Raw genomic sequence first — 27175 nt, 5'->3', positions numbered from 1 at the left:
AAATCTTATTTACACTACGAATTCAACAGTAGATACAAAAATCCAAAGAGATTTTTTGGAACTTAGGTTATGGTAGGTTTCAATTAAATAGTGTTTAATGTTAGGTTTTTTTTTTATTTCTTAGATAGGTGGACGAACTCACAGCCCACCTGGTGTTAAGTGGTTACTGGAGTCCATAGACATCTACAACGTAAATGCGCCACCCGTCTTGAGATATAAGTTCTAAGGTCTCAAGTATAGAAACAACGGCTGCCCTACCCTCAAACCGAAACGCATTACTGCTTCACGGCAGAAATAGGCAGGGTGGTGGTACATACCCGCGCGGACTCACAAGAGGTCCTACCACCAGGAAAGTGCGTCGATAATAAACTCAAAGATTGCAAAAGAAAACAAACAAACTCACAACTTTTTTTTTAAGGGATTTTATGACCTGGTAACTGAGACCTTTAAGTCATGTCTTATTTGAATTTATATTCATATTTTTATGAAAAATAATATTATGGAGTGAAATGAAATGAAGATGATTAATTTGAGACATTAATCAACTGGGATGAAATTAAATGAAATGAAATGAGATGATATGGGATGAAATATAATCTCAGTAAAATGGTGGTCATTTACTAAAACAAACTCACTACATATCACTAGTAAACAGATCCAGTCGAATATCAATAAAAATAGAACTACCTACAATAAGTCAACAACGGACGTGTCAGAAGAGTTCGGAGATAAAAAAAAAGTTGAATTCCCATATTTTAGGTCAATTTAAAAGTAGCCATGAAATGTAATAAACCTCTTTACACAGTTAGTACCGCTTTACTAATAACGCAGATTGGAAAATTAACTTTCTCTGTCAATACGGTTATAAGTTGAACTTAATTTGAAGCGATCGATATTATTTACGGTCACATTTGATCAATGATCGCATTAAGTCTCCTTTCACCAACATATTAGTCCAAATCTTTCTTTTCTGTGTCAAGGTCTTTCATCTTGCAGTCCAATGTTTGTTTGTGAAGATTAAAAACCGTAAAATCAGGACTGTTTTTCTTCCTTACCTATTCTAGTAACCTCGAGGGGTTATTCTAGATTCACCAAACTAGTAGGTGAGCTCACGGGGCTCAAACCTGACGACGTTGCTAACACGAACCCTAGCAAGAGCCGTGCTTTGCAGAATCTACCACCGGATCAGAAACGCGACCCATTGAGAAGATCCGGCGAGAAACTCAGTGGGCTGTGTCTGTGGGTTAATTTACTCGACGAGCATTTCGTCGCAAGCGACGGGTTCAAGGAGAACGATGACCTAAAAGCACCGTTAGTGGATCGGGAGGATCCGAAATGACGTGTCAAAATCAGGATTGGACTGTGTTGGCTATCGGCCGTCCACCATCCACGGGGGGCATGGGAACTGCCTCCCTCTTTATAAATAAAATGTTATGGTAGATAATTAAAATTATTACTCAGTCTTCAGGATTCGAACTGTCGCTGTTGGAGATTTCATTTCACCACAGTCATCTGAGGATTCTGAGGAAGCGTTGAAAATATAGTTCTGAACTTAATAAAATATTGATGTTAATGTTTCTTTTGATTCTTAAGGGATTTAGTAATTAAAAATACTTTTACGGTTTAGTTTCCCGTTTTTTATTGTCATTAGATTATTTGTACATAATATTTGAATGTAGTAGAACAATCTTTGGTCGACCACGACCACGAAAGGTGTAAAATATGTTGTCAATAATATGAAATAAGTTGTGGTAAAACTAATATCCATTAACTAGGTTTTACTGTTATAATATTGATTTTATTTTACTCATTCTACATTACGTTCTGTGAAGGCCGTTCGGACCAGTCTACGGTGCTTAGTCGGAAAATGGAAGCAGACTGGATATCAAACAAGGTCTTTTGGGACGGGTGGCGGCATGACGTAGTCGAAGGTTGGCAAAGCACACGCGTTGCAGAAGTGTCGTAAATGAAATTGTCGCAGCCATAAATGTGGCAAGAATACGCAATAAGCGACTTCGATGTAAGTGGATGAGGAGGCGAGCTGAAAAAAGGTTTCAATAAGACCAGTTGGGAGGGCCTACGTCCTGTAGTGGAGAATTATTTGTCTTTTATTTGTAGAATGACGTTTATGTATACAAAAAAATCTTTCATATTCCCAGTCTACTAAAAGTGGTTTAAAAAATACACAAAAAAAATTAAGGGCAAATAGATTAGGCATTACAATAAAAATTTCAGGAAATTCTATCTCTAAACAATTATATTTTTCAAGTCACGAACATGAATGTTTGTCGTATTCAAATGTTTTTATCGTTTCACGTCATTGCGTATTTAATGCTATGTCAGTGTTTATTTTGTGTTAAAACTCAGTAAAAATATTTCATAATATTATATTGACCTCAAAAAAGTGCAAATCTAGAAAAACTCGTTAGCGAAAATATGTAAGCTAGAAGAAACACATTATAGTCACGATGTTCGTGATGAACAAACAGCGGTGTGATATGCCACAGAAAAACTTTTATAGAAGATTCACTTATTGTTTTATTAATTTACATTTTAAAGCTGCCGTGCATATTATGCTACTAACAATACTATTTTCTTTTTGAGAGGAATTGTTTTGAATTGAAAGGAATTGAACTGTTTTTCATATCTTATAATCCTTCTAAATTACATCTACAGCTGCAGTTTACCATTGTTTCTGTTTCATTTGTTGTATCAAATGCATGCATTTTTTTTCTAATTACAAGATTTTTGCGGCGGTAATGATAGTATAGTCGAATTAAAGTTATATAAGGAATGTAGATCTGATGTCCTGAAGTCCGGACTTTATTTCCAGTTTGGGCATTAGTCTTCAAATGCATATATTATGTTATTATTGGGTCCCTATTTGTACTTTTATATGTGTTTGTAGGAGAAACGGAATGATTATTAACCGTTCTTAGATAATTCATATAGATTTTCTACCCGTGTGTGTGTGACTGAACTCTTAAAGGGCTATACTGATTTTGAAATTTGTTTTGTGTGTGCTCCAGTCATTCGAGAATGGCTTATATTCACAATTTGGTAACTTTGAAAAAAGTATATCTTTTTTTTTATTGCCCTTGTATCTTCGGAATGGGTCAGAGAGTTGTTGTTACTTATTAAAATAAGGTTTTAAATTTTCGGAATTAAGACATGGTAAGCTTATGAAAAAATTAAATGACGGCTCCGCCAATTGATTCAACCTTCTGAACAAATTTTGATTGCTACAGTTATTTTTGCAACGGTATCCATAATAACCGAGCACTGTGCGAAACAGAGACGGCTTAATGCTGCTGTCTGTTTACAAGAAAGGGATCGAACACTGGTTTAGGAAGTAAAAAGCAGATGAATCAACTTTTAAATGCTCTTTGTTTTTAAAGGTATAATATCCCGTTGACTTAAAGACAACACGTATGTTTTATAATATAGTACGTAAATCTGCAGAATTACTTTTTATATTTGAGTTGCGTAGTTTTGTGATCAAAGTGCCTTAGCTCACACCAGGAACTCTTAGTGTTCATGAATTTTGTTCCTACTTGTTTGGGTTTATATTATTTTAACATATACTTTGTTTCTGAGTATTTTTAATCCAACTTAGGTTCCCCAGTGTGCATATTATTATGGCACCGTCTGGGCTCTGGACAGCACGCCTATCAGCACAATGACCTATTCTCCATCCAGTTCCTATAGCTGGGGAGGTGGACTAAACGATATGCATGACCAGTGTCCTCTCCAAGTACCATCTCAGCGAAGATCGCGCTGAAAACCAATTCTACACTCTATTGATCTCTGTGATGATCCGGTGATTCAAAGTCCTAGCACAAGAGAGGAGTAGGATAATGAATAGGTTAAAAAGGATATCACTAAGATATACGGACAGTTAACAGAAATATTGAGCCAGTTTTTTCATTGTTTAGAGGGATGGAACAGCTCACGGCATACATGGTGTTAAGTGATTTTCGGAGCCTATCCTATCAACAACCTAATGCCGCCACTCACCTTGAGATATGAGTTCTAAGGTTTCAGTTTTATAGTACAACGGCTTACCCGTGCGGGCTCACAAGGCGATCTATCATGTGTAATTGCACAAATTATAATTTTAGCAAGTTTGATTTCTATTACACGATCCTATTCCTTCATTGAGGAAGTCGTTAGTGAACGTTCGAACGTTTAGTACGTATTTCATTAAAAAAATTGGTAACTGACTGCGGGATTCGAACACCGGCACAGTTGCATCGCTCGATACGAATGCACCTGGCGTCTTATGCTCTAGGCAACGACGACTTCAAGCGTGAATACTGAGATACTTTTCACAGTGCTATTTTGAATTTCATTGGAGATTGGCCTGTTAGTTTTGAGCGTAGACTCCTTTTTTGTGATAGCTTCAATAAAAACTTGATTCAGTGAGAAGGATTTTTATTTCTCTTGGTGTATAATATGTGCATGTACGACTAGAAATTTTTGTGCACCTGCAATTAACTGTGCTGCCATACTTATTAGTGTATTCCCACACTTATATAAAATAATTATATAAAATGTCATGTTTAGGATTGACCTAAGCACTGTTCAGTACGGGCCGCCGGAGTCAGCGTTGTTTTCCCAGAAATACAGTAAACAAGGATGTGTTAATTAGCACTTAATATGCATCACACGCTACGAAGCACGCGTGTGAATATGACATGTTTTAAAAACGAAATGAAAGTTTTATTTTCCCTTGATGATCGTCGACCGGTCACGTAACGATTACGTAACGCATCCGTAAAATAAATTAGTGGTGACAATAAAATACAGCTTGAGGTCTTCATGTTGATAACGAGCAAAGAGAAATTATAACCAAACTACAGGTTCACAGGATCATAATTTTAGCAGTCAATGCGCGTAGGTGTCTTTGTTACATCATAGTTAGTTCTTTCATTGATGGCTTAAACTAACAGAAGGTTCACTTATTACAGAAGACCGCCGTGTATGCAGTTTTTTTTCCTACCTATTCGCTGGTAGCATAAGGGGGTATTTCAGCTTCTTGTAGACGGGTAGTTGAGTTCACGGACTCAAGCTGAGAGAATTTGCTAACACTAGAACTAGCCAGAGCAGTGTTTCGCAGAATCTACCACCGGAACCGCGACCCACTGAGAAGATACGGCGAAAAACTCAGTGGGCTGTGGCCTATGGGTGTATGCAGTACTTGAAACTTAATGTCGACAAGATACAACATGCTCCACTCCTTTACCTTGATCGGTATAAATAAATAAAAATCTTGCCTGTTGCCTGTTTGGAAAACTTTGACTGTTTGGAAGACTAACGGCCCAATTTAAACAATACAAACATATCAATGTGTACACAAATGTACTGCTAATACCGAGATTATAAAGCCAATGGCCTAATAGCCAATGTCAGGTCAAAAAAGATTATAAATAATTGTATATTCTACGAATAAAATGAAAATTAAAAATAAAAGTGTAAAGTGTGATTATTTTGGAGAAGCAGCAATTTTAATTTACAAAATAAATCTCAGCAATAAATACAGAATAGTAAATGTGATTAAATGCTGAAACCGGGTGATTACAAATTAAGATTACAAGTGATAAAATAAAATTAAGGTTGCAAAAATGCAATCCTTTGGTACTTATACATACATAACTCTTTTATAACCGGCTATTTCGCTAGCCAATAACACAGATTCTACTAAAGTTTCTATCTACACTAGCTTGTACAGTTTAGTTTTAAAATTACCGCACATTGTATCCAGAAGGGTGTGAACAAATTTTCAAGCTTTCTAACTTTTAAGAGAGTTTTAAAAACGTTCATTAAAATCGGTTACAGTTCATTTAAAATGCATCATAAATCGATTTGGCAACCATCAAAATGTACGTGCAGTTAGTGGATTTGTTTACTTTCTGGAGTCACAGCTATGTTCTACTGTAAACTTCTAAAGGGAATTCTTCTACTGTTCTATTCTTTTATTCAAAATGCGAAACTTTTTTTTATCATGCAGGGCTATTCAGGAGTATAAAAGCTAAAACTCTTAGTACTTTAAAAAAAGTTACATGGGGGTAGGGCGCACTGTGATTACTGGGTCGGGACCTGAATACCATTCTTGAGTCCGTGGTCTGCTCTCAACTTCTACGGCCTGTCCAGTCCCACATACCCCGCGCGATCTCTAGTATCAGGGACCCTGTAGGAGAATCGAGCCCCGGCTAAGAAAAAACAGAGCGCGCTATAACTCTCTGTAGTTGGCACTAACTCATCGTCAACTCTGCTTACAGACCGTTGGCGATAATGCGATTTGATTTTTAGGACAGGATAGCCAAAATGCCAAATTCCAATGGCATCGAGAGCAAAACTTATCGTTTTTCGGTCCTAAATGTGCAGACACACAATCGCGGACGGCGGCTGTCACGATATTTTACTGTACGATTCATGTATTCATGTATACCTAGGATTCAGTATTTACAAAAGGTGCCTTGGGACACCATCTTTTTTTTTCCTACCTATGCTGATAGCCTTGAGAGCCTATTTCAGCTTTGCCTTAGCGTTTAGGTGAGCTCACGGGGCTCAAACCGGGAGTGTTACTAACACTGGCCCTAGCAAGAGCAGTGTTTTGCAGAATCTACCACCGGATCGGAAACGCGACCCACTGAGAAGATTCGGCGAGAAACTCAGTGGGCTGTGTCTATGGGTGAAACACCATCAAACAATGGCATTCACGATGAAATTGTTCTTAGTTATAATAAAGTTATTCTCATATTCTAAATACAATAACTGGACAATAAAATGGCCTCTAGACATTGTGTCCTTGTAAAAAAACCTCGCAGAGCAAGGTTTGTATTGTAATAAGCGGTGTGGTGAAGGTAAAGTTGAAAAGTGCGTTCAAAGAAACAAAGAAAAACGACCTAGCAATACAATGAGTAGTCTTATTGTATGGTGTTTGCCAGCCTGTTGTAAAAACACTTACAAATCGTCAAACTCGAGTAAACTTCGTTCAGTCTGAAGGATTTAAATCAGTAGGGAGGAGTTGTCATCTTCAGTCATAAACATTTACAATATCAGGCGTAAAACAGCTCGTGAGGTTAGGGTTGACACGCCAGGTAGTTTTTTTCAGTCAAAACCCGCTTCCAGAATACTGATTGGACTCTATACCTTATGGATATTTGATTTTCTTATTCTCACTAAACATACAGCGGTATCATATTATCCGAGGGACCAACGCGGGCGTAAGTTAAATGACGAGCAAAATGTTCAGTCAAGTCCATCAAAAAAGTGAAAACCCTGTTATTGTATTTGCCGTACCAAACGTGATATTATTTGGTCTTCGAGGTACAAGCGATAGGAAAGTGGCGTTTTTATTGGTTTAGTTGAGAGCGAGAGTTCAATGTACGTGTGTTTGACAGTAATAATCTAGCAACGGCCTCAACAACAACAATATTGTGTTCCATTTTGAGATACTGGTTAACAAACTTAATTGCATTAGAATAAAGATTATTCTATGCTTCTCATCATTTAAAATAGGTACTTCGGACTGAAACGTATGCCTATTTTGTGCTGTCAAGTAATCCTGTTGGATTGGGTGTGGTTGAATCAATAACAACTAGATTAGATATTCAAATTCTTTTCAAGTCTGAACCAATTTTGTTAGTATCATAAGCTAAAGTATAAAATAGTTAGCTTGCAAAATTTTTCATTTTTTTATTGTCTTTGTAGGCCGGCGACCATACGGTCCAGTTGATGGTAAGTTTATTTTTATTTTTTATTGCTAGATGGGTGGACGAGCTTTCAGCCCACCTGATGTTAAATGGTTACTGGAGCCCATAGACATCTACAACGTAAATGCGCCAGTCACCTTGAGATATAAGTTCGTGCATTGTGTCCAGTGAATTCGTGTTGAGCGATGCATCGGTGTTCGAATCTCAGGCGGGTACCAATTTTTCTAATGAAATACGTAGGTACTCAACAAATGTTCACGATTGACTTCCACGATGAAGGAATAACATCGTGTAATAAAAATCAAACCCGCAAAATTATAATGGCGTAATTACTGGTGGTAGGACCTCTTGCGAGACCGCACGGTTAGGTACGAATGCCCTGCCTATTTCTGCCGTGAAGTAGTAATGCGTTTCGATTTGAAGGGTGGGGCAGTTGTAACTACTGAGACCTTAGAACTTATATCTCAAGGTGGGCATTTACGTTGTAGATGTTTATGGGCTCCAGTAACCACTTAGCACCACGTGGGCTGTGAGCTCGTCCACACATCTAAGCAATAAATAAATAAATAAAAGTTACCAATAAATCTAATAATATAAACAAGAGAACAATAGTGCTATTTTTTTAAATAATACAAAAAGCTTAAGCTTACTTATTGTACCATACGATAAGTTGTGTAAGAACTCTCTCAAAACTTTGTATTATAATATTTTAGAGTTTTAACGGCTACTCACAACTTGACTACAGATCTCAATGGATCTACAGCATAATACGAATTAATGAGAAATTAATACGACTTAAATGTGACTGGTCTGTTTTTTTTTAGACAATGAAACTACTTTCGCGGTAACCTTTGAATTGTTATGTAACAATCGTGATTATGTTCTCTGTGGTTTTTTTTTCTATAACCGCTAAAGCATTGTCAGCTTGACTGAAGAGAAAGAGGAGATATTTCGGAGTCGAATAATGTATCGTCACCGCCTCTCTCAATGATTAAAGGCTATTAATAGATACAATACAATGGAAGCTAGGGCAGCTTGCATTTTTTTTATGATTGAAGATTTTCTGGTGTCCCAGATGCCTTTCCAGTTTCACCAGGACAGGTGGGCGAGCAAGGGCTCAGCTAGGAAGGATGAGATTAGCAAACAGCTGCCCGAGCGCCTCCGAAGGAGACCTAACAAATCGAGAGCAGCTGCTTCGCGGATGAATCTAGCTTGCATATACAAGAGACAGACCGTGGCTCCACCGAGTAACCACACCCGCTGACATAAATTCTTTCTCCTTGTCGTTTCTCCCAGATGGTTATAAATAAGTAAGTATTTACTGGTGGTAGGACCTCTTGTGAGTCCGCACGGGTAGGTACCACCACCCCGCCTATTTCTGCCGTAAAACAGTAATACGTTTCGGTTTGAAGGGTGGAGCAGCCGTTGTAACTATACTGAGACCTTAGAACTTAAATCTCGAGATGGGTGGCGCTTTTACGTTTTAGATGTCTATGGGCTCCAGTAACCATTTAACACCGGTGGGCTGTGAGCTCGTTCACCCATCAAAGCAACAAAAAAAACTTTACTTAAAGTTATACAAACTATAATCCCAATTTACACTGTATTTTATGTATTTATTTGCAGATGATTGTCAAAGAAAAGGACATAAGAATATATCATTCGCATGTTACTGCACTTCGTTTATTAATGAGGCCATAGAGGTTTTACTTTTTGATAGCTTTAAATTAGCATTTAGCCCGTCTGATGGTGTATCAACTCGCATTAGTTATTCTTTTAATTTTATACTTTTTTCGCTCTCCTGACCAAATACTGTCACTTTAAAAACAATGTCAATCCATTGCTTCTCTTCGATGTGAAAGAAGAAAAAACAAAGACACTTTCACTTTTATAATATTAGTATGGAAATATGGAAATGGATACCTACGATCGAGATCACAGGAAAGGTAAAAAAAAACAATTAAAAAAAAACAGTGGCTTTATGTTTCATTTGTCGAGATTATTCTTCTATATTTGAAAAGGCTACTTAATTGTTGTTAAGAGAATAATACTTGAAAAATTGTCATAAAAATAACACTTAGACGTCATTATTAATATCGCCGCTATTGTTATTGGTTAGCAATGAATACAACGAAACTAATTTTCGACGCGAATTAGCTAATGCATCCGAAAATGGTGAACAAAAGCCGGATGGTAATTCATCAAATGACGCATACGGTTTATCCTAGCGCCATCTGTCAGCGATGAACGACATCGATACATTATTACTGATTTACTTTACTAGCAAGACACGTTATTACGGACCCTCCCGATCCATTAACGGTGCTTTTAGGTACCACAAGCACCGGTCTTCATCCTCGCCGAGCCCGTCGCTTGCGATGAAGGGCTCGACGAGCGAATTAACCCACAGACACAGCCCACTGAGTTTCTCGCCGGATCTTCTCAGTGGGTCGCGTTTCCGATCCGTTGGTAGATTTTGCGAAGCACTGCTCTTGCTAGGGTCAGTGTTAGCAACACTCCGGTTTAAGCCCCGTGAGTTCACCTACATGTTTGGGCGAAGCTGAAATAGCCTCTCAAGGCTATCAGCATAGTTAGGGAGAAAAAAAAGCAAGACGACATTAGGAAATAAGGGCTAATATCGCTTAAAGGGTGGCGTTGTTTAATTTCTTTTCTAAATTAGTATAAAAATTGGAAATAAATTGGATTAATGTTATAATATTAGTCCAAAACTAACGATGTCTGAGACGTGGCGTATCTATGGTTACACACAAATAGTGTGCGATTACTCATTTTACCAGGCGTGTTCTGTTTGATTAAAATTTAACTACAATAATAAGCCAAGGTATATTTCACTTTACATTACCGGGTAAGTACGCTTCCCTGGTTAAGCGAATGTGTGCGTACCTTGCAACTTACTACCATCCTGTTTATTTCTATTGTAATTATGTGTTTCCATTCGAAAGGACGTTTTGCAATACGAATGAAACTTCATCCTAATTTCTTCAATTTAGCGGTATTGGTCTGAAAAACTTAAAAATGCATCAGACACATTACAATGCTCGGTTTGAGTTGAACTGAATATAACTACACGAACACCTTGCTGTATAAGTATATACTTAATTATAGGAACGGTAATTTAAGAACGACGCTTCGACTTACCTAGCAACAGAAGCGAACGTCTCGAAGTTCTATTTCGGCACGGTAACGATCTATTTAAGTTATTCGAATCAAGTCGTAGCCAAGATTGTGAAGTTCAAAGCTTAATAATGTAATAATTATAGCTGGGAACAAATAGCGTGCGGTCATCCAGCCCCAATTTAGGATTCCCTGTGTTATGTGTAATAGAAACTGATAAACATATGAGGCCGTCAGCGCAAAAGTGACCTAACCCACAATTCATATTCGTGTTTATGTATTGCAATTTATTTAATACGTAATAAATTTTGATGCAAAATCGGCCTATCCCATTATCACACATAGATAACAGATGCCTTTGTAAACATTTTTTTGCTCGTTTTTTTTGCCGCTGAATTATTTTAAAGCTAAATTCAAACCTCAATATCTCCATAAAAACTATTGTAAGCTGAGGCCACTTTTGCGCTGACGGCATCATATATGTTTGAATACATACATATATAGATAATAAACGCTTAAAGAGCAAACAGACCTGCTCATCACACAAATGTTTGTCCAATGATGGAATCGAACTCACAACCCTCGGCGCAACAGTCAGTGGCGCTAACAACTGTACCACCGATTCAGTCAAATCTAACTTATGGACAATTTTTGTCATCGTGACTAAAGCCGTTTTTAAAGTGAACACGATGTTGGACTGCAATGTTAATTGTTTATTGGATAATTATCGCTTATTACAGACACCGGTCACCGTCCTCGTCGAACCCGTCGCTTGCGACGAAGGGCTCGACGAGAAAATGAACCCATAGACAGAGTCCACTGAGCTTTTCGCCGGATCTTCTCAGTGGGTCGCGATTCCGATCCGGTGGTAGATTCTGCGAAGCGCTGCTCTTGCTAGGGCCAAGGTTAGTAACACTCCCGGTTTGAACCCGCGAGCGCACCTACACGTGGAGGAGAAGCTGAAAGAGCCTCTCAAAGCTATCAGCATAGGTAAGAAAAAACATACAGACAGTCCCGATATTTATGCCACGAAACTTGCAAGTTCAAGTTTGAAAATCAGCTCAGACGTTATATTTCAAGGGCGGTGGTTAAACAAGTTTCAACAGTCAGATCGGTCCGACAAAGACTTGAATACATTTTTAGACTTGATAAACATTTTTAGACTGACGATCTTAGGCCTAAATTAATACAATTAATAGCCACGGTATCTATATACATTTGGTAGCTAACGGTGTATGGTGTTGTGCATTTGGACTACACGAGATCACATTATCATGAAACTAACTCTTTTTTCTTCTTTTGTTCTTGCTTATATATGATAGTAATTTTGAGGGGCTATAATAGTTTTACTGACTGTGTAGGCGGGCTCACGGGACTCCGCCTGGCGAATTTGTTAACACTAGCCCTTGCAAGAGCTGTGTTTTGCTGAATCTCCCATTGAGAGAAACTTAGTGAGCACTAAACTGATCATCATCGGTCCTTGATAATTGTTAATCGTAAGATTAAAAATTTTATTTACTACACTTAATCTATATTATTACATATTGGCACACTTAATGTCAAAGGCATTCTCTATCAGTCATCCGAGAATAAAGCAGAAACATAAATAAATATTAAGTGAATTTATGAAAATGGAAAATTTTTTTTGCTATACATTAAACCATGTTTTTTTATTAGCATTTAAATGTATAAAGTTTGATTTTAAATAAATGCATAGTACATTACATCAACTAAACTATCAAGCTTATGAATTTACCATTCGATCAATAATAGAATTTACCGGATACCGGTCTCCTAACATATACGTCTTATATTATGTTGAAACATTGTATTACATAGATGAATATATAGATATTTTATACATAGATTTAGTATATAAAAGCATAGGTAAATAAAAATTCCTTCATTGAGTACGCCAATCCCTAAACTTAAACGCAAAATTCAAACAGCTTACATACAAAAAGTTTGTTACAATTTTACACAAAAATACTGTGCAATAACATCAGTGTTGCAATAATAATATCACACTGCTTCCAGTGCATACAAACGTGGCTTAAGTAGATACTCTAAAGCAACATTTGACAAAGAGCCAAAAGGACTTGTCCTCACATAACATGTTAAATTACATTCACATTCCAAGCTTGTTACGCAGCTATTTGATACTAGGTTTTATTTTGGATTGTACCTACTAAATGGGTGAATGTACTCATGACCCATTAGAATGATACACATCCCTTCGATTTTCAGCAAGAGTGGCTACATTTCACAGCTAATCTGATTGTAATGAATGAAATATTCTTCAATAGGAACAACCTTTCCGATATGGTGACAGCTGAGCTAGGATTCGCTGATGCTTCGAACAAATCGTACGGCTGCTGCGAGTATCTGCGAATCAGCACGGAATCAGGTACCACGAACATGAGTCTGCCCATCTGCTAAGGTGGCTACAGTTAATCTATACTTAATAATATAATATTATAAAGAGGAAAGATTTGTTTGTTTGTTTGTATTTAATAGGCTCCGAAACTACTGAACCGATTTGAAACATTCTTTCACTGTTTGGAAGCTACACTATTCTCGAGTGACATAGGCTATAATCTTTTTTGAAAAAAATTGGGGATCCCTACTAAAACTCCAATAATGTAACCCAAGATGTAAAAAAATTACCTAAAATATTCTTTAAATCGCGTGCCCTGCGAAAACTATTGATGATAGAATAAAAGAATGTACTGCGACTTTGTAGAACACATTATTATTTACAAAAAGTGTCGCGACAGCATTGTCTAACTATTATAGTTATGCCGCAATAAGTGTTCTTTAATTAAAAAAATTAAAACAACGTCAAATATCGTTGAAATTTTTGTTAAAGACCCGAGCGGAACCGGAGCGGGCTGCTAGTAATTAATAATTACACACCACTATCGAACTGCCCTTGAGAAACAAATCGAAGGCTCAATGTTACTGTACATTGTTGTCATCTTTCAATTAGGTCTCATCACTGCTGTGCGGTGGAAAATTAGTCAGTAAATTAGTATTAATGGTCAGTAATTAAGATATTTTTATTACATTATATTTTTTTACTGCACAGACTTCGTGAATGCGTGTTACCTTAGTATTTCTTTAGAAAATAAAATAAAATTCTCGCATAAAAATAACTTCGCTTCATCTCAAAAAGTTGGTCGTATTATTGCTTCTTATAGGCCCATTTGGCTTTGGGCATGAATTAAAGGTATATATTTTTATTATTTTTCAAACTTTAAGACTTGTAAACAGACAATAATTTTATGTAGATACCTGAAACAATACATAGAGCTCTGGTTTCGATTCCCAAGTAGCACTTGATTTCAAAATATTGTTAGGAGTCCGGGTTCACTCGTTCGCATGCTCAACATAAAGTCGTAGCTTGGGACGCCAAAGTGTGACTCTAGTATATTATTACAACGAATCCAAAAAGGCTGAGTACATCTGCGTCTCCGACCTTTAATATGTATCATTATTGACCAACGTCCTACATTCGATACAATCTAATAAACTAGTGCCATTAATACAGATCGACATTGCGAGGTCGACCTGTTGCAACGTTGCCATAATAGGGCGAATACTTTTGCATTCTGATACTAGTATTGACGTCGTAGTGGCTTAACACCTTGACTGCGGAAAGGGCCCATATCGGTCCGTCGCAGTAATTTCAGCTGGTGCGGACGAAGAATACTATGTCTCTTTCGCCGGTGCCGACCGATCCATCATGATTAAACAGGATTATCTGACCCGGCAGACTTCGTAGTGCTTTAATCGATAAATAAAAGACAAACTTTTGTATAAAATAAACTTAAAACAAACAAAACGAAACCGTCCGACGGGGGCACATCAAAGGAAAAACAAAATTGTTTGTTTTTATTTAATTCCGAGCATTTTCCTATTTATCTACCGTTTAAACTTTCTCTGGACCTCTACAAATAATTAAAGACCAAAAGTAGCCAAATTGGTCCAGCCGTTCTCGAGTTTTAGCGAAACTAACGGACAGCAATTCATTTATACTCGTATATTATATATATATATATATATATTATATTTTTGACAATAAACCCTTAATAATGTTTAAACTTATAATTTCAATTAATTATAGTCTTGTAGGCAGACGAGCATATGATGGTGAGTGGTTATCGTTGCTCATGGACGTCAGCAATGCTAGGGGCAGAGCTAAGCCGCTGTCTACCCTTTAATACTCTCCACATGACTCGTTTGAAGAAGTTTGGAAGTCGTCGTGGCCTAAAGGATAAGACGTCCGGTGCATTCGTATCGAGCGATGCACCGGTGTTCGAATCCCGCAGGCGGGTACCAATTTTTCTAATGAAATATGTACTAAACAAATGTTCACCATTGACTTCCACAGTGAAGGAATAACATCGTGTAATAAAAATCAAACCCGCAAAATTATAATTTGCGTAATTACTGGTGGTAGGACCTCTTGTGAGTCCGCACGGGTAGGTACCACCGCCCCGCCTATTTCTGCCGTGAAGCAGTAATGCGTTTCGGTTTGAAGGGTGGGGCAGCCGTTGTGACTATACTGACACCTTAGAACTTATATCTCAAGGTGTGTGGCGCACTTACGTTGTAGATGTCTATGGGCTCCAGTAACCACTTAACACCAGGTGGGCTGTGAGCTCGTCCACACATCTAAGCAATATAAAAAAAAAAGAATGATATGTCATATAATGACTAAAAATTAGATTGGATTAGAGATTGTATTGTTAATTAAGAAAAGATATATACGAACGAATGTATAGGTATAGCCTTATTAAAGCGTTAATTTTTGGGAATATGACAAATCTATCTTGTAATAAAACTGATAAAAGGGTCATTTGAGTTAGGGTATAAACATATGCAAAACTAGGTCTCGGCGTACTGTGTAATATAATTTAAAATATTAATGTAATAATTATATAATAATTTAATAAAAAACAGAGAACATCACATAGTCTTTAAATATGAATTATTCACGATAACACAAAACTACTGGTTAGATCTTAATAGAATTTACACCGGAATCAGCTTTCATATTGTAAAAAAAGCATCAATTAGTAAAAAAGGTTTATCTAGAAAAAAGTTCATAAGTTCACATAAAAAATACTCGAATTGAGACAATCCTGTTTTGAATATGATTAATAGTAGATATTTCAGAGAAATATTTAAAAATATATGAAAATTATTTGTTACCTAATTTTCATTATAATTTTTCTACAATAGTCAGTGGCGCAAGGAACGTACGCCAAGCAGCATGGAAAGTGAAAGTGGCTTACCTCGAAGTCAGCGCGATCCCTCACTAACATTACTTTTTTGAAGAAAATCTGGGGCATAATGTCAACTTTGACCTTCCAATTGTAACTTAAACAACAACACTAACGTCGAACTTGAAAAAAAAAAACATTTAAAAACTTGCAACATTTAATCAAGTTTGTAACTGTCACTTAAAAAAATTAAACTGTCAAAACAAAATTTTGTTTAACGAACTAATTCTTTAAATATTGTTTAGGTCTTCGATTTTTTCATACACATCGGTTAAATTTGAGATTGATCAATGCAATGCTTTAAAATTATACACACGCGCTAAACCTTTCCCTTCTAACATTGTACAAGCAACTAAACCACGCAACAAGCATAATGTTTATTTGTATGAAACTTACTTGACTAGGACTCGCTGTTGCAATGAATAGCTAAAACGCAATCACTTTAAACATCAGAAGAAACCTTATTATGTTAGCAATAGAACGCAAGATTCCCTGTCACATGTAAAACCACAGAGACAAATTTTATTAGGTACAATTTTGTTCAAATACTTGCAATACTGGTTCCACGTGATTCGATTGTGATAAAAAAACATACACACACGAAAAAAGTTTTCAAAAGAAGACATCCGACATTAACAATACGACCTCATTTGTATTTAAAAACGAAAGTGAACTCGGAAAAGCGTGAAATGTTAAATTGTAATTAATTAAAATTAGAATGCCATTAAAACTTAGAACGAATTAACTGTGTTTTTAATATTCGACCATGAATATTGTAGTTTAAGTGGAGTAAGTAGTACGGGAGATTTTAAATTGGCCAGTTTCATATCGCTTGTAGTGTTTGAATTAGCAAATTTTGCATACTGTAATTCCTTACGTGTAAAATTGTCAATATAGTATTGAAATTGTTAAGAAAAGTCAGCAAAACGCTTCTTACCGTTCGTCTTTCATTTCATTTTTTAGCTTCAACAATCTCCTCGCGTCCAAAGAACATCATCAAAAAGTAAATATTGTCCTTCAGAATCTGTGTTGAGACAAGATTACGTGTTCTATGTTGGTTCAAGCAATTACTAGCCGCTTGAATGTTTTGAAAAGGACAACGTTTTCTCACGATTTTTGACAACAATTAAAATAACATTATGCATGTGTACATACATTTTACTGATATAATATAGTTTGGGGACGTGTTGCTTTAGTGTTGTATGTTGTTGATTGTGATAGCTTAATAACGCTGCTCAAATATTATTTGATAACCCTAATCTCATAGGCGGTACGGATATAATAATTTTATACTTCGAAGAAAACGATCACCAAATTCTTGAGATCTATTTTCAGTGACTCTTCGTTAAACTTCTAAGTATATTAAAATGCTGAACTCAACTCTATCCGATGACAATTACTTATTCTATACGGCTAGTCACTTTCACCAATACATTATTATATGTATTATTTTGGACCACATTTGCATTGAAATAGCGTATGACAAATGCTTCCATAGAAGGCTCAATACGTTAGGTAGAAATGTTCGCGGCCAGTCTGACGGGGTGCCTTTTTTTACTATTATGGTTTTGTTCAGTGTCTTTTTAGTCACTAGCAAAATATGACAATGTTTTATTCAGTCGATTTAATTATATAGCGAAGATGGCGCGTCGCTCACGTGCGACGCCGGTCAAGCCTTATTTATAAATATATCGCGGCATCTTTGGAACTGAAGTGGCTTAAATAAAAAAATTAAGAAAATGAATTTTATACTCCGAACGACCTATGAACATTGTATTCTATAAGTTTATTAAAATTAAATAGTATCTTTTAGTCCAGAAAAGGACAAACACACCTACTCTTTCCGTCACTTTTAAATCAAGCGCTTAACAGGTTAAGGACCGAGATTTTTTTGCGATTTTTGCCGAAAGTAATTAAATGCATATGGATAACGAATTACTCAAATAAGCTATTCCTACTTTTAGTTTTTTGATTATACAATTATATTGTCGAATAGTCCCCTTTCAATATGTTATAGCTACTAGCCTAGATGAGCCACGGGGGTTCGCGTTTCTTACGTATTCAATAGAAAATTTGCGATCAGGGGTATATTCTAGGCAGGTGAGTTGCGGCGGTCCCAAGGGAGGAGACCGCTAATTTTGTTTTGGCAAAGTAATAGTCCTTAACCTGTTAAAGTATTTTAATTGAACAACTAAAAAATTCATCTATTACATTTTTGGCGTTTACCAAAGAATAAGAATATTGGATTACCCCTTCGTTTCTAAAGGTGTGATTTACAAAGTAGTACTACTATCAATGCAGTCAGTCATTCCGAAGTTATTCTGGGCAGTTAGAATTCACGACTGCGGCTATCTATCTCGCTCTGAAGCTGAGATCTACAAGAGCTTAGTGGTAGATCGAAGTCACAGACGAATTTGTTAATCATTTTGATTAATAATAATAAATAGATTATGTTAAATATTGAATAATTGCTGTTTATTCCTTTATATGGCCAATGACAAATGTGATGATGAATAAAAATAATACTATTTTTATTCATTGTCATCATTTAGGTACAATCTTACACCAACACTGCGTGATTTTATATTTTGATTGGATCCTAAAATAAAGCCGAATACGTTGAAACTGTTGAAAGTTCATTCGATTTGTTTGACCATAGATAATACACATAAATTAGTTACAAGTCCCTTGAATATTCGTTTAAACGCATAAGCGGTGTACGATTTTTTGCATTACAAACGACATGTGAACGGTTCTATGAACAACGTATGTATGTGTCACTATGAAATTCATTCGTTGCGACGTATACTGCAAATAAACCTGCATGACAATGCCGTGTGAACCCAGCCTTACCGTCGCCCATGGACGTCGCTACAACGAGGACGCCGCCTCGGCCTTATCCACATCTCAACGTTAGCAATCATATCTGTCTCAAGGCCTCAACAGCCTTTATCAAAAGTCAAGTAAAAGGCAAAAGGAAATAGGCCCACAGATACAAACATAGAAATTTTACAGATTAATTAATTCGGTGTTGATTTTATTTGTTTACCGATATTGTTTCAACAAAAACTTTAGTATTTGCGATAGTGAGAAGCGATTTTTAATCTGTAGTCAGAAAATATTAGGAATAGCCAATTAAATTTTTGTTTTTCCTAGTGCACGTGGCCTTATCGTGACCCCATAATATGTTTACAGGAAAGCCGACGGCCACACATTATGTTTCAATTGTACACACTACCAATTCCTGCTAATTCTTGTTTTTAATATAGAACTCGGCAGGTGTGTTGTGAATTCTGTCACGTAGCTCTAAATTCCTACATGAATGGTCTAGTTTCAGCATTTGTGTTAGGTTATTATTAAATAAATTGTTTGAAGAAATCACATGTTAAGTATTGTCGCACAGTATATCTAGTTCATTAAATTGGGATCAAGAATACAATTTTAAGGGTTACATATCCGACCTCCTTTATTAATCAGATTTAATAATAATAATCTTATAATAGTTTTTGCAAGAATATAGGAAAAGTCAAATGGGAGTAATTTTACTTACTGGCGTTTGTTATTCATCGTTATCTTTATTAAGAAGTAAGTAGAACTCAAAAGATTATTAAAAACAAGTTGCTGATTTTATTTCAACACTACCTAGTCAGGTCATAAATTCTGTCACATGTTTAATGTAAAATAATTGAAACAAGTTTATTCATTATGTAACCATTCATATACCAAAATGAACATAACAAAACATAGATTCTTATGACACTAAAGTTTATTCAAAATGACCTCCGTGATTTTGAATACAGGCCTTCAATCTGCGCGGCCAGTCGTCTATCGCAGCACGAACGAGGTCCATGTTAATATCGGCGGCTGCCTTAATCAAGGATGTCTTGAGTGACTCCAAATTGGGATGAGGCTTTGAGCACGACTTTATCTCCAAGTGTTGCCATATCTTGTAATCTAACGGATTCAAATCTGGACTGGAGGAGGGCCAGTCTTCGTGCCGGATGAAGTCGATTTCACGCGCCGCCAGCCAGTCTTGTGTGCTCTTCGCTCTATGAGCTGGCGCCGAATCTTGTTGGAATACCCAGTGCCTATTATTGAACATGGTATGAGAAACAGGTTCCACAAGGTTCATCAGGACTGTATTTTGATACACAACTGCATTCGTTTTTACACCTTTCTCACAAAAATGTACCTCTGTTAAGCCCCAATAAGAAACTCCCAACCATACCATGAGCGAGGATGGAAAATGACCTCGTTGGACACGCGGAATACGGTTGCTCGCTTCTTCACTACTGTGTGCGTACACCTTATCATTTTGTTTGTTGTAGCTCTCTTGTACGGTAAAAATTTTTTCATCCGAAAAAATAATTTCCCGATATTTTTTTCCCGCGTACCGCTTCAACAAAGCGCGGCATCTCTTCAGTCTCAGGTCCATTAGACGAGCAATCAAATGATGTCCTGTTTTTCTTCGATATGCCCGAAGCCCTTAGTCTTCATTTAACACCCTTTTCACTGTGGTTCTGCTTAACCCCATCTGAAGGGCCAACAGTTTCTGCTTACATTTGGGATTTCTTTGAATTCGCGCCTTCACAGCTTTTATCACTGCTGGAGTCCTAACAGACCGAGGGCGACCACTTCTTGACCTGTCATCTACACTAGAGTCTTCATTGTATCGTTTGATGGTACGATAAACGGATCTTTTGGGTATATTCAAAATTTTCAGTATGTTAAAAATTTGAATTGGCGCGTAACCGCAACTATGCAACGCAATAACTGCAACACGGTCTTCTTTAAGCGTCCACTCCATATTTTAAAATGAGTAAAATTCTAAAAGTATACATTTTTATTTTCATGAACAATTCGAAATTCGAATTCAATAAACTTTTTTGTGGCCAGCATTCTAAAAGAAAAGTTTTTACTGTGTGACAATACTTATGACCTGACTAGGTATAATCATAATGCTGTATCGTCATTTTATAGCCCACTGTGTTTCTCGCCGCATCTTTTCAGTGGGTCGCGTTTTCGATCCGGTGGTACATTCTGCGAAGCACGACTCTTGCTAGGGTTCGTGTTAGCAACAACGTCAGGTTTGCGCGAGCTCACTGACTAGTTCGTTGAATCTAGAATAATCCCTCGAGGTTACTAGAATAGGTAGAAAAAAAAGAAAAAAAAGATAGGGCTAGTGTTAGCAAATTGGCCAGGCTGAGCCTCGTGAGCTCACCTACACGTTACATGAAACTGGCATAGCCCCTTGAGGTTACTAGCACAAGTAAGTAAAAAAACGTCATTTTACTTAAATTATACTACTATAAACTTAGATATGAAATCAGTAACAAAATATATCGGAGTTTGAATAAGATATATCTTTTTTTCATTGAAGTTTTCGCACTTATTAACATTATATGGACTATTATTTAAAGGGTTCTTATTTTACTTCCATGGGCGAGCCATGGAGTTTCCTTGGTAGTACCCAAAAACAGAATAGAAGTAGGGTAGACAAATTTGTCTGTTCCTAACCCGCAGTCTTCGAAACCTGTGATCTCGGCGCTTGCAACACGTCGAAATAACAAGGACATCATTTAAATTCAAAACCGTGGTCTTCTGATTCTTCTACCGAGCCAGTATCTTCATTTTTGAAGGTCACGTCTAGCTTGGATACTGACCACTCATTCCACAATTCTTCTCCACGTGCCTCAATCTTCGTCAGTGGTAGAGATCTCATTAAAAACAACACAGCTTATATTTTACCTATTTATTTATAGTCAATTCCCGTTCTCATTTCAGGTATTATTATTAATGAACTTTTTTTTTTTTTTTTTTTTTATTTTTTTTTTTATGATTGAAGGATTACTGGTGGCCCGGAGGCCTTTCCAGTTTCACCAGGACAGGTGGGCGAGCAAAGGCTCAGCCAGGAGGGGTGGGATTTGCTAACAGCTACCCGAGCGCCTCCGAAGGAGACCTAACAGCTCAAGAGCAGCTGCTTCGCGAATGAATCTACTACCGGATCGGAATCGCGACCCGCTGAGAAGATCCGGCGAGAAACTCAGCGAGCTGATTCATGGGTTAGGTTGCACGGCGAACTCTTTGTCGAGTTCGACGAGTACGGTTACCGAGGTCCCTAAGCCTGCTCCTAGAGCTGAAGGCGTCTAGTGCGAAGGTTATTGGATCTGATGGATCCGTAAGGACATGTCTAGGGCGTCGACGGTGACTGGCTCCTGCATGATCAGGATTCGGGGAGTAGTCAGCGGCGGCTACGATAAGGCGATTATCATGACGCATAGCCTTATCGAAGTACCGTTCCGACGCTGACTTCATGTATTTCTGTATAGATTCGAGGCCCAGGTCGTCGTGTAGGTCAACGTTCCTCACGAACCACGGAGCTCCGACGGCTAACCTGCAAAAGCGGGATTGTAGAGATTGAAGGGTGTCTATGTGCGTGCGGGCCGCGTGAGCGAACACCACACTCGCGTAAGTCATGACGGGCCTTATGCAAGTTTTGTAAAGTGTCACCTTGTTCCGAAGGGACATTTTACTCCGCTTACAAATCATGGGGTAGAGTCTACCGAGAATAAACGCGGCACGGTCACGGACTGATTTTATATGCGGGCGGAATGTCATCGATGCATCCAGGGTAACGCCCAGGTACTTGACCTTCCTGGCCCAGGGTATGGATTGACTAAAGAGAGTAATCGGGGGTGTGAGATTCCTCCTCCTAATACGGGAGGAAATCCGTGTGGAGCTTCCCCTCTGAAAGAGCACCGCAGTACTTTTCGCTGGGTTGATGTCTATGCGCCATTTTCGGAACCACTGTCCTAGGGCTAGGGCTGCGCTCTGAAGCTTCTTCGCGATTAGGGACTTGTTTCTACTGGAATAGTAAACAGTCGTGTCGTCGGCGAATAAAGCTAAATGGGTCGGCGGCGACCGGGGAATATCGTTAACGAATAAGCTAAATAGGAGGGGTGAGAGGACAGAGCCTTGCGGGACTCCAGCTGTGAGAGGTCGTGGGGAGGAGCGGGTTCCCTCGACTCGATATCGAAAAGAGCGGTTCGACAAGAAGTCCCGTATGATGAGCACGAGACTATCCGGCACACCCATGTTGAATAGTTTGAAAATCAAACCGTTGTGCCAGACTTTGTCGAACGCTTTTGCGACGTCGAAGAAGAGAGCTCCCGTGTATAACGGTTTTGGTCGATTAAGCCCCACAAGAATGTGCTCCGTGAGGCGGTGCACCTGTTGAACGCATGAGTGATTTGTACGGAATCCGAATTGTTCATCGATGAGAATGCCCTTGGATGAGACGAAGTCTCTGAGGCGTTTGTAGAGCAGACGCTCATACAGTTTGCCTAGAGACATGAGGAGGCTAATCGGGCGGTAGCTCGTCGGATGATTTTTTGGTTTACCGGGTTTATGTATGCCGATAACGTCCGCTTCTTTCCACACCGCGGGAAAGATACAGTTCGCCATAGCGGCATTGAAAATAGATGCCAACATCACGATGAGTTGGACGGGTAGAAGTTTAATAACGCGGTTGGATATACCGTCGGAACCGGGAGCCTTGCGAGGACGTAGGTCTTTGATCAAGTCTTTAACTTCCATCGGGGTGACGGGTGGTAACACATCAGAGGGTGGCAAGGAGGCTCTGCGTTCTACCTCACTGTCTACTAATTCTACATGCACAGGGTCCACGGATTGAGTGCTGGGCGTGCACTGGGTTTGCAATGTATCGGCCAGCAGCTCTGCTTTTTCGTCATCATCGAACGCCGTGAGTCGGCCTGAGGGGCCTACGAGGGGGGGCATAGTTACTACCGTATCCGATTTGAGAGTACGAGCTAAGCGGTAGTAAGACCTTTGGGAGGGCGCGAGTCCTTCTAAGAAATCAGACCATCTGGCATCTCGGACTTCGGCGATGCGAGACTTTACGTCGCGTTGTAGGGCACGCATTCGAATACGATTTTCCGCGGTAGGATACCTGTCGTAGGCGCGTATCGAGGCGTTCTTAGCTCTAAGGAGTTCCCTAATATCGTCAGACAATTTGAAGCGGTGAAGGAAGTCCTCCGCTACAACTTGTTTCGATGACCTATCTAATGTCGAGGTGATGTGTGACGTTAAGATGTCTATGGCTTCAGCGGTATCCTGAGGAGACGGGGTAGAGTCCGGGCTAAACGGTAGCGATGGTGGATCAGATTCAGCCAGGCTGATGCCCAGCGTGTGCCAATCCACCACAGTCCTCGTGACGGGAACGGAATCGGGAGCGCGACCGAGCTTCATAACGACGGGACGGTGGTCTGAATCTAACTCTGAAACTACTTCGATCGAGTGTAAGCGCAGAGTTACGTTTTTTAATAACGCTATGTCGAGTATATCCGGGCGATGCGCGATATTTAGCGGGTAGTGAGTCGGGATTAGCGGAGCGACGATATCGAAGGCGAGATTATCGACTAACGCGTCAAGCCGCCTGCCATTCGGGGTTGTGGTGTGTGAGTTCCACCTAATGTGTTTACAATTTAGGTCGCCCGCCAGAATGACAGAGCTCCCCATGCCGAGCAGCGCCTCGATATCACTGCTTAGAACGATCTTATCCGGTGGAAGATAAACGGACGCGATAACGATCGGCGCGTGTCCCGTCAGTGAGATTCGGCACACTGATGCTTCGATATTAGCGAGCGCGGGAGGATCGAATGGGACGCAATGCAGGGCTCTTCTATAGTAAATGACGGTACCACCACCACGAGCAGAGAGCCTGTCGTTCCTGACCATGTTATAGTTCGCGATTTTAGGGTCACGGCGCGCGGGCTTAAGTAGGGTCTCCTGCACTAAAAAGATATCAATTTGATGGTCACGCAAAAAGTCAGAAACCTGACCACGCTGATTTGCGAATTAATGAACTAAGCAAACTACTAATTTATAACATCATTAATGACTAAACTTTTTGTCACTTCCGCTCAGATGCAAGCGCCGGGGGACGCACAAAAATACAGGTATTACTTAATTAATATTAACTATATTGTCTATGGGCATTACTGATCGAGAGAGGGTAGAAGCAAGACGTTCTCTTCGAGTATATCCACAAAGGCAATAATTCATATACTCGAAGCAAAGCGAAACCTACTTAAATATATAGTAGTAAAGGAAGCACAACAATAAGTTAAGATTTTTCGGTAAGAGCCAAAACATTAAACGCACACTCTTCTTTTTCGTTTAATATTTGTTAACCCAATTCAGTTTTGTTTCATATTGTTTTGTTTAGTATCTACTCACTAGCTTTGATGTTAGATATATATTTATATGAATAGAAACGATGTTATATCTACTTAGTTATGTTGTCATTGACATTTTGACCAAACACAACCGCAGTTTTCCCATTAAAATCTTGATCCACGGGTGCATTTCGGTCATCAGAAAATAAGTTGAAGTAAATGTTTTACTGGAATTTGCATAATGACATAATCTTGCACGGCTGTTTACCGTAAATGTCATTCGAAATGTCTCATTAAATAAATGAAAAGGTTAAATACAATTTTTATTTAAAAGTAGAAACCTTGATCTTTTATCCGACTACCCAAGGAGATGAGGGTAGAGAATTTAAAAACTAGTCGTGTATTAATCACGCCAAGGCATTATATATCTTGTCGTGTCGTTTTAGTATCTATAATATTATGCAGATTAAATTTTTTGGTGTTAATAAAACAAATAAACAAAGAAAACGGAAAAGTAAATTGAGGTTTTATTGTGTTTTTTTTTCTAAGTCTGAATCAGTTGTAGAGTAGCTATAATGCGCTGGCGCCGGATGGATTTCCATTAAAATTAAATTACTGTGTTAGAACATAAATATGAGAAGAAAAGTTTTTACGTTTCCTTTAATAAATTCTGAAATCGAATATCTGAACCGAAATCATATGTCGATTTTTTTCCTAAACAATAAAAAACCTATTAATTAAATGATGACAATAAAAACAATACATAATTAATTATACAAATATGGCGTCATCGTGTATCCAATTAATTTTACTCACATTCAAGTCATATCCGCTCGTGATCCAGGAACGCCGACTTAGGATACTCCCGAAGTATTTTCTCCGCCATTTCGAGAAAAGTCCATCGCCTCTTCCCCTTTTAGATCGACGATTCACTGTGTACCTTTCCATTTTTCACCCCCACTATTGCATCGATGTATGGTCAATACAATTTCTAGTTTCATACAACAATTATCACACGATGGGCACACACAACGAACTTGAGAAAACTAAATCTACTTAAAAAATATATATATCTCGACCACCGTAACAAAATTTAAATGTTGTTATATAAAATGTAACGAACCGAATCGAATTTAATTATACCACTATGAATAAAACGACGGTAATGGGTGCATCTTTAGATTTAGAAAGTATTGTTTACACATTAAACGACCTTCTTTACAACAAGGCTGTTATTGTTAACAAACGATGATTTATATAACTATTTCACTTAAAAAGTAAATTGAAAATCAATATAATATATTTTATGTACTAGTTATTATATTTTATGAAAATAAAAACCGATCGAAGATTCTGGATCTCACAAAACGCAAATTAAAATGGATTCGCGCGTTTTGCCGCCATGAAAACGTTCGGAAACGTCGTCCTTTGACTAAACTCGCCCGGTTAATAATAACGTTTGGTTAGCAAGTACAAGTTATTGTCGCCTTATTCGTGTTACGGTATGTCGGAACGAATACGGGAGCGTGATTCGAATGCTGTATTCATAGGTTTTGATTGTCAGTCTCCATACAAAACATACAATGGGCCTTCAATATGCGTCGCGGGCGATCGTCCTCCATGTTACTCTATGTTAGTGGGCAATTTTTGTAACCTAAATACCAGGTTAAGGACGCATCTTGTTTATTGTATGTGAGAACTGGAATTACGGGGCACATAACCTACATTCGAATCGGGTTACGGTGGTCATTCAATGGAAATAAAGTCCTAGAAACTATGTCACTATAGAAGCAATTTGATGGTGAAGATTCAAATGAAATATGCTTTCGAGTACACT

The 27175-nt window shown here is 38.2% G+C and overlaps 1 protein-coding gene across 2 annotated transcripts in view; it reads right to left on the bottom strand.

Annotated features, from left to right (window-relative positions):
• LOC101741222 (uncharacterized) overlaps window positions 1–26818 on the bottom strand; it is a 109052-nt gene extending 82234 nt beyond the window's left edge. The window contains exon 1 of one of the 2 annotated variants that reach the window (XM_012694368.4): window positions 26155–26818. In XM_012694368.4, coding sequence (XP_012549822.2) covers window positions 26155–26286 — 132 coding nt within the window. In that variant the 5' untranslated portion in view covers window positions 26287–26818. Of the gene's footprint in view, window positions 1–16153; window positions 16492–26154 lie in introns of those variants that run through there. The other variant, XM_021351012.3, reaches the window with a different exon arrangement.
• Between the last annotated feature and the right edge of the window lie 357 nt (window positions 26819–27175).

Source organism: Bombyx mori, chromosome 23, assembly GCF_030269925.1.
Source record: "Bombyx mori chromosome 23, ASM3026992v2".
NCBI classification, from domain to species: Eukaryota; Metazoa; Arthropoda; class Insecta; order Lepidoptera; family Bombycidae; genus Bombyx; species Bombyx mori.
The sequence above is the reverse complement of the archived record's forward strand: the minus strand, read 5'-3'. Positions and strand labels throughout refer to the sequence as shown.